The 8,139-nt window shown below is 59.2% G+C and overlaps 1 protein-coding gene across 5 annotated transcripts in view; it reads right to left on the bottom strand.

Moving 5' to 3' along the window:
• Positions 1–2,811: 2,811 nt before the first annotated feature.
• The window catches only part of TRAPPC10 (trafficking protein particle complex 10), a 77,755-nt gene continuing 72,427 nt past the window's right edge, over positions 2,812–8,139 (bottom strand). For 4 of the 5 annotated variants that reach the window (XM_032356517.1, XM_032356526.1, XM_032356543.1 and 1 more), the window contains 3 exons: positions 7,275–7,452; positions 4,761–4,955; positions 2,812–4,212 (listed from right to left, as the gene is read on the bottom strand). In XM_032356517.1, coding sequence (XP_032212408.1) covers positions 3,974–4,212; positions 4,761–4,955; positions 7,275–7,452 — 612 coding nt within the window. In that variant the 3' untranslated portion in view covers positions 2,812–3,973. The remainder of the gene's footprint in view (positions 4,213–4,760; positions 4,956–7,274; positions 7,453–8,139) is intronic. The other variant, XM_032356536.1, reaches the window with a different exon arrangement.

Below are 8,139 nucleotides of genomic sequence, written 5' to 3'. Positions count from 1 at the left end.
CCAAGCAGGCACTTCCGGGCCTGGCCGCCGCGTCGCGCGGCACCACAGCGCCCCCAGGAGGCCGGGAGGGGCGGTGTCCCCGAAGCGGAGCCGAGCCTTTAAGCCCCGCCCCCTCCCCGCCCCGGGGAGGAGCCCAGACCTCGTGCCCCGCCCCCGCCGCGCTTCGAGGCGGAGCTCCGTCCCGCGGGCCGCGCCCCCGCCACGCCCCGAGGCGGACCCCAGGCTTCGTGCCCCGCCCCCGACACGCCCCGAGGCGGACCCCAGGCTTCGTGCCCCGCCCCCGACACGCCCCGAGGCGGACCCCAGGCTTCGTGCCCCGCCCCCGCCGCGCCCCGAGGCGGACCCCAGGCTTCGTGCCCCGCCCCCGCCGCGCCCCGAGGCGGACCCCAGGCTTCGTGCCCCGCCCCCGCCGCGCCCCCAGGCGGACCCCAGGCTTCGTGCCCCGCCCCCGCCGCGCCCCCAGGCGGACCCCAGGCTTCGTGCCCCGCCCCCGCCGCGCCCCCAGGCGGACCCCAGGCTTCGTGCCCCGCCCCCGCCGCGCCCCGCGGCCGAGCCGTCCCCCCCGCGGCGCACCGGCCGGACCCTCCGCGAGGCTGGAGCTCGGGTCCAGCGGGGTGGCCTCGCCCCCGCGCCGCTCAGAAGGCTGAGGCCGGGAGTAGACGAGGCGCCCCGACCGCACCCGCACCCGCACTTACGGCTCCGCAGGACGAACGGCGGGGCCCGAACAGGGACCGCGCGGGGAGCCGCAGGCGCGCACCGGCGAGGCGCGGACGCCGCGGCGGCAGCTCCCTGCCCGGGCGCGCGGCCCGCGGCTCCGTCCCGGGGCGCCCCGAGCCCGGAGGCGCGCACGTCTTCGGTCCTGCGGGCTGCGCGGTGGCGCACCACGACGGAACCCCGGTGCCCCCGCGAAGCGGGCGGGCGGAGCCGCGGTCCGCAGCAAGGGTCGGGGGACAAGACGGGCCGTCCCTCCGGTCGGCGCACGCGACCTCCAGGCGCCTCAGCCAAGAATGACGTCCGAACGGCAACGTTTCTTCTTAAAATGTGTGTTTCCAGAACGACAGCGGCCGATTCCGGAGTAACGTGGAAAAGGGCTCTCCCGGACCCCGTGAAACCGAGTGGGTCGAACACCCGCCGCGTCGAAGTCGCCGCTGGCCACCGGCTCGTGTCGCAATCCAGCCCGTCGGGCCGGGCGGCCGGGCGCACGCCATGAGTGAGCCGAGGGCCGCCTTCATGAAAACGCAAATGAACTCCACAGTCACGGGTTTATTTTAGAGATCACAGCCGACGGCGGAACATTCAGATCAGCACAGTTCAGTCGTTAAAAAGTAGCACAACTTCTTATTCCGACGGACCCCTCTGCAGTGTTCCTTGAATTTGACTCTGTAAGCCAATCTCATTTTAATCGCTCAAAAACCGAACAGAAGCCTGTGTGTGTTGTCTCTGCGGACCACGGACAGCCACCGAGACCTACTAGCTTAGAATCCAACCCGCGACCGGCTGCGCTGACAATGGACTGCAGGTAAAAGTCATTTTCAGATTAAATACAACGATTTCCACATTAGAACCAGAAGTTATAATTTTTCCAATCACAGGAAACCCCATGAAATTCACCAAAATTATAACTTATCTCGTGTCCACTTGCTAGTATTTACATGTTGCGCAGTATGTGTAAAACGGCTGCATATTCTGCCATTTAGATGCTCATTCGATATCCGGCTTCACAATTATTTAACAGCTGCTACATCTTTATTAACAAAACCAGCTCGTCTCAAACACATAAGCCTTATTTTATTTGAGACACAACAGAAACCCAATTACTGCTTTAAAAAAAAAATGAAGCTTTAGGTAACATGTTTCATTTCTGTTGAACAAAACAGAACAAAAATAGAGGCACTCACCCAAAAAATTTTATGGGTAATTGGGGGATGGGGCAAACCAGCCATAAATTTGAATTTATACCAATTGAAAACAGTAAAAAACCACCAAGAACACTTTGGATTTCTCCATTTTTTCCGAGTATGTTATGTAACTAGAGAGGATTTCATCTGGGATTAGAACCCAAATCAAACAGAAACAAGGTAACCATCGAATCACCCCCCCACACACAGAGGGGAGAGGTAAAGCCACATGATACCAGTGTGAACCTTTTCTGCCAGAATCAAATCTCAAAGTTCTCTTCACTCAAAGGGCTTGGCCGGTCTGGAGGCCGTCGTCAATTTTTACAACAAAACAAGTTTATTTGAGAAACCCTAACCTATCATTAGATTCTGAAGTTCCAATTTGCCTAACTAGTTGACCAAGTCGGTTAGTTTTAAAGTGCACCTACGGAAGATAGTTTTCTGAACAGTTTAATTAAACACTCCAATATTCGTCTTCTTTACACGTTTCCAATTTCTGTAAATGAAAAAGACATGGGGCGGGGGGGCGGGGACTCACACCACCTCATTTGTCGAGGGAGTGGAAAGTCGGCACACAGAAGGGTGCGCGCAGCCGCTCCGTGTACCCTGAGCCGCCCCGTGGCCCCCGCTCCCCGCCGCGCCGCCACACCGGCCTCTCCCGCCGGCGACCAGCAGGACCGGCGGCACCAGCAGCTGCGAAGGTCCCTTTCCTCTGGGGCTCACGTGCTTGAGGCTGCCCCAACCTCTGCTGGACCTGACTACGCTCGCTCGGTCAGTCTGCTCCGCTCCATTCCAAGCACACTTTCCCAGGGGAGTAAGAGTTCTCTGTTTCTTATGTACGAAAATACATTGCTCTGGAGAGCTGGAAAGGGTTCCATACACCCAACACTTATTTACAAGTTGTGACTCTCACACCAGTAAAAACAAACACATTTATTTTCTCCTTGATTTTTGGTGCAACTTATACATAAACATTACATCCGTTAGTCTGTACTTTTAAAAATAATAAATCAACCATATGTACAATTAAATTTACAACCAAAAGCAAATTAATCCATTGGTACGGCGTGACTGCGATTTTAGTGGACCGGCAGAGAATACTCCAAGACTCTTCGTCCTTCCCACAACCAAACTAGAAGCACACTGAGAGGGCCGCCCCTCCCAGTCCCCCTGAAATGGAGCCTCTTAATGTCTAGGACTTAAGGTGCAGAAGAAACATATTGATTATACAGTGACGATGACATGTCAACACTTTAAAGGTGAGAAGAAAACAACATATCACCCCCACATATATAATGGTAATTAAAATAAATACATATTTAATTTCAAGTGCATATTGACCTTCAGTCAACATCATGGGGAACAGGGGTTCCAGAAACGTTTGTTCCTAAACTAGTTCAATGCCAAGTTGTCCCTTAGGCCCTGGTCTCGTCTTCCCCGAGTACCTTTAAGATGGCTTCAGCTAATGGAGGCTCCAGGTCCACCCAGTGGGCCACCCCAAGGCACAGAAGGGGGGTCCTTCTGTTCCCTCCCCACCCAGCCCTCAGCCTCACTGATCTGCCCTAACAGGGTGTAATTCTAGAAAATCGCTACGTATCTCGGGTACAAGATGGTGTCTCACCCTCCAGGAGACTCACCGATCCACCCGGGCCGGGAGCCAGAGGGCAGCCGTGCGACCAGGAAGGCACACACGTGTGACCACGAAGACGGCAGGGCCTGCTGTGTGTCTCCCTGGAAGGCACACGGACTCCATGAGGAACCAGGAGACGGGGAGGCGGCCAGGTGAGGGTGCAGGGAGGGGCGGGGCTCTGCAGACCCCGCAGGACGCCAGCAAAGGGACCCAGGGATGCGAGAGGAGAGAGCAGCGTGTCCTCTTACGGCGGGGACAACACAAAACGACGCTGTAACGCAGCCGACCGGCCGCACGCCGGAAACCCTCCGATGCTTCCGTGGCCAGGCAGAAGCACCGCGAGTCCAGGTAGCGCTAGAATGTCACGATGGAGAGAGCGACGGAGCCAGGGTCCCTTCCCGTGCGCCCACACGCGGCCGGGGGCGTGTGCGGACTCCAGGCGTGGTCATGTGACGCTGACTTCGAGGACGTGGTCGTCTTTGCTGGGGATGACCAGGATCTGCGTGCCCGTGCTCGAGTTGAAGACCTGGCCCGGCGGCAGCGCCTGGAGCCGGGGCATGGGCAGGCCTTTGTGCTCGCCGCTGGAGGCCGAGTGCGTGCTGCCCCGGCTCCGGACGCTGCTGCTGTCCGGCTGGTCGTCCAGGTGCTTGTCCAGCGACAGGCTGTCGCTCTCTATCCAGCTATCTGCAAAATGCACCGCCGCTGACACCCCGGCCGGCGACCCGGCCCCCGGCCACCCCGGGGGGCAGCAGGCCGCCCGAGCGGCCTTCAGCGCACGAGCAAGCCAGGCGGCCCCTTTATTTTATTTATTTATTTTTTTTATAAAGATTTTTATTTATTTATTTATTTGACAGAGAGAGATCACAAGTAGGCAGAGAGGCAGGCAGAGAGACAGAGAGAGAGAGAGAAGCAGGCTCCCCGCCGAGCAGGAGCCCGATGTGGGACTCGATCCCAGGACCCTGAGATCATGACCTGAGCTGAAGGCAGCAGCTTAACCCACTGAGCCACCCAGGTGCCCCCAGGCGGCCCCTTTAAAGAGAAGCGAGCCCATGGGCCGTCTGAGGACCCGCGGTGGCTTCTTAGTAGATGCCCACACCCTGTGCCCCCCGCCCCCGCCACCAGCTGCTGCCCATCAGCAAGCCTGGTGCCCGCGAGGCGAGCGTCCCAGCGCCCGCACGGAGCTCTCCCTCCCTCCGACAGCGGCCGCGCCTTTCCGCTTCAAGGGTCCTTACCAGCGTCCAGTTGTGAGGAGTGCGCCGAGTGGTGGGGGAGGTATTTAAACAGCCTGACGTCAGGGAGGGGGAGGTAGCCCGCGAAGAGGGGCATCACCTCCATGTGGACGCGGTGCGTGGCCTGGGCGGCCACGGGCATGGAGATGACGCCAGAGCTCTTCCCGCAGACCGCCCAGTTGCTACTGTTGTCGACCACTGAAACAGAGGGAGAGCACCGGTCGGGCCCCAGCAAGGGCTGTGCACAGCCCCCACTCCAGAGCGTCCACGCAAACCGGACACATTCTAGACCTCCCTGCCCTCTGACCGCACCTCAACAGGGAAGTGTGGCTCGGCGACAAGATACACGCAAGAGCCACAAGGAAAATCACCTTCTTCTTGAGTTCATAAATGAACAGGGATTCGGTTTTACCCAAGAACTCTGTACATCAGGCTTCCAGAGTAGGGGGGCGCTGGCTGTGGAATCTGGAACAGGGGCAGGACTGGATAACGGTCCGTCTAGGAAGTGGTGGCATCAGACCAGGAGTCCCCACCCCAACTTTGCCACTCAGACGAGCCTCTCGATGGCACGGGAAGAGCTTATGGAAAGGCCTCCTCATGGAGGTTGTGACATTGTGACACAGCAGACATTGTGAACACACGGCAGGCATTAGCAGCAGTGATTAGAACAGCCACGATGTCGTTCAGCGTAACCAGAATGTTGATGCACTCATCACTCAGACGTCGGTGGGCCAGGAGCTTGTCCTCGACAAGCCGAGGGCCTTGCCAAGAGGGGACGGCAGCTCTGTCAAGGGGACACTGGGCGGGGCCCAGGAGCTCCATGGACCAGAAGCTCCCTGAGGAGCAAAGAAGGGATCGCAGAGGGCCGGCTTCCCCCAGAGGAGGGCGAAGCCGGAGACCTGCTGGGCACGAGCGGCACCGGGACGGAGACCAGAGCAGTTCTCAGCGGGTGGTCCTGGGGCACCTGGAGTCCCGATGCCGCCCTTCTCCCCAGGCTGCCACACGCCCCGGTGCCCAGGACTGGAGGCCCAAGCGTGAACCGAGGCCCCCCGTGCATGGAGAGGCGCGCCAGTGGCTTCCTCACCACCATGCACCTGAGGATAGAAATCGCCAGTTTTACTTAAGGACGTCCTTTGTGAAGTCGTCGAAATTTATGACATCCAGTCCTTAAGGAAGATCTTTTCAACTGTAACTCTGAATGATTACAGACTCTCGAGAAGCTGCACCCCATGAGAGGGCCCCAGCCCCGGAGATCCCGGGGACTGCCCCTGCCGTGCTCTTCCGTCCGGGGTACTGGGCCGATGTTGTCTCGAAAATGCAGGCCGAGGGCCTGTCGCTTCGAAGAATTTGCCAGTGATACCGTCTGAAACCGATCGAGGGCGGGAATCTGGGAAAACCTGCCGTTGCCACGGCAAGCCCGGCAGTGTCCGAGCAGTGTGGGCCGGAAGTGGATGCCACCTGCGCGACTGCCCAGTGAAAGGCGCCCAGTGTGCGCAATCCACACCCCTCAGGAGCCACATCTCCCACATGGCCGAGGCATGCCACAAAATGACATCAGGGTAAAGGGGCCTCTCAAACTACCAGCCAGATTTGAGCGTGGGAGGAAATAGAGCACGACAAGTTCATTCACAGATCTCAGAGGCCACGCTGTCACTGGCCTGGAAAAAAAGTACCACTGGCCCAGTTCCGGTGAAAAGCCAACCGCCTCGGCTATTAAACCCCCTTGACCAGGTGTGGATCTAAGCGGCCCTAGAGCATCCTCTCGTCCTGCCGCCAGGGTTCCGGGCGCCAGCACGGAGGACAAGCCAGCTCCCTCCCGTGAAGCCGGACGTTAGGGAGAGCCGAAAAAATGCAAACTAACGTCATTCTTCTATCTTTGATCTGGTTTTGTTGTGAATAACAGTTCTTTTTCATACACAAAGTTATGGAATGTGTTTACTGTGATTTTTAAGTTACTAAAGAAAGAAATTTTTGGCTCCTCAACCATTTCTTAAGAGCACACACGGTCCTGACAGCCCCCCAGACCGCGAGCTACTCCCAAAGCAGCCGAGGCCCTGGAAGAGGCAGGCGAAGTGGGTCTGGAAGGGGTCGGGCAGCGGGCGGGCGGCGGGGGCAGTCTCCGGCAGGGACTGGGGGCAGGGAACAGGAGGAGGCCCAGAGGGAAGAAGTCAGGGGCCCGGACCTGACCACACAAGGACTGCGGGATGGCAGAATTGGGACCCTGCTCCCGCAATATTGGGAAGACCCCGAGTCATGGGCAGAGAGGGAAGGCCAGCTCCAGGGCCACCAGTTCTCCACACTGGGCCTAACAACCGCTTGAGGATCTCCCAGGAACCAAGTCTAACGTCCTAGCAGCCTAGGACCATGTCACATAATAAAACATTCAAGTGAGCTTTTCTGATTCTAGAACATTCTCTCTTCAGACCAGGAACACTGCACCCTGTGGAAAAGAGGCTGCAAACCCTTCATGCGCCGGGGCAGCCCAACAGCCCGGGGAAGAGATGTGTGCAGACGCACCTTCGTACATCAGCTTGGTCGAAAAGTACTCGTCGGCCTCCGCCAGCGCTTCGTCCTTGTCCGCCTCCAAGAGGTCCGAGAGCCGCGTGATGGACACCTCCAGCGAGCAGAGCGAGCCCGTCCGACAGTGCTCCGTGCCCGAGGGGGGCAGGATCTCCGCTTTCACGTTATATAACGTCTGCACAAGAAAGGGGGAGACAGGCACAAGTGTCCACACAGCGGGCAGAGGCGCTCCACCATCCAGCCCCGGGGGTGCTGCCCACAGACACGAGGGACGGGGACAGAGGGGCCACGTCGGCGGGAGGGCTGCTAGGCGCGGCCCCGCAGCAACCGCCTTGCAGGGACCCGTGCCTGGCAAGTCCCTGCCGAGCGCATCTCACTCCTGTTCTCGCGCCCTTTCCCGAGCGCGCACAACAGCAGCGGGGATGGGCCCTCGCCCCGCCGCACGCCTGTCACCCAGACTCAGGATCACCAACGTTTTGCTCCATTTGCTCTCGCTCTCTGTGGATCAACGTGCACTTCTCTGCCCGGGGCCCTGAAGGCAAATTCCAGAGCGCCTGTGGCTTCACCACTCTGTGCCTCAGCAGGTGTCCCTAAAAACACGGACTTGCCCTCACAGACACGACACCAGAACCTCAACGAGCAGAGATCAGTCTCTCCTTGCCACTGCACAGCACCAGAACTACCTTTGGCTGAATGTTCCTTTCTCCACAGTGACCTCTGTACCCAGCAGCCTCCCCCAATCACACCTGCCCAACACCTTCCCTAACCTGGGACCAGCAAGACCTGGCCCCGCCCCGGGGTGGGTCCCCACCCCGTCCACCCCCCCCAGCCTCCACTCCTCCCCGGAAGGACGTTGGGGACA

Source organism: Mustela erminea, chromosome 1 (genome assembly GCF_009829155.1).
Source record: "Mustela erminea isolate mMusErm1 chromosome 1, mMusErm1.Pri, whole genome shotgun sequence".
NCBI classification, from domain to species: domain Eukaryota; kingdom Metazoa; phylum Chordata; class Mammalia; order Carnivora; family Mustelidae; genus Mustela; species Mustela erminea.
The sequence above is the reverse complement of the archived record's forward strand: the minus strand, read 5'-3'. Positions and strand labels throughout refer to the sequence as shown.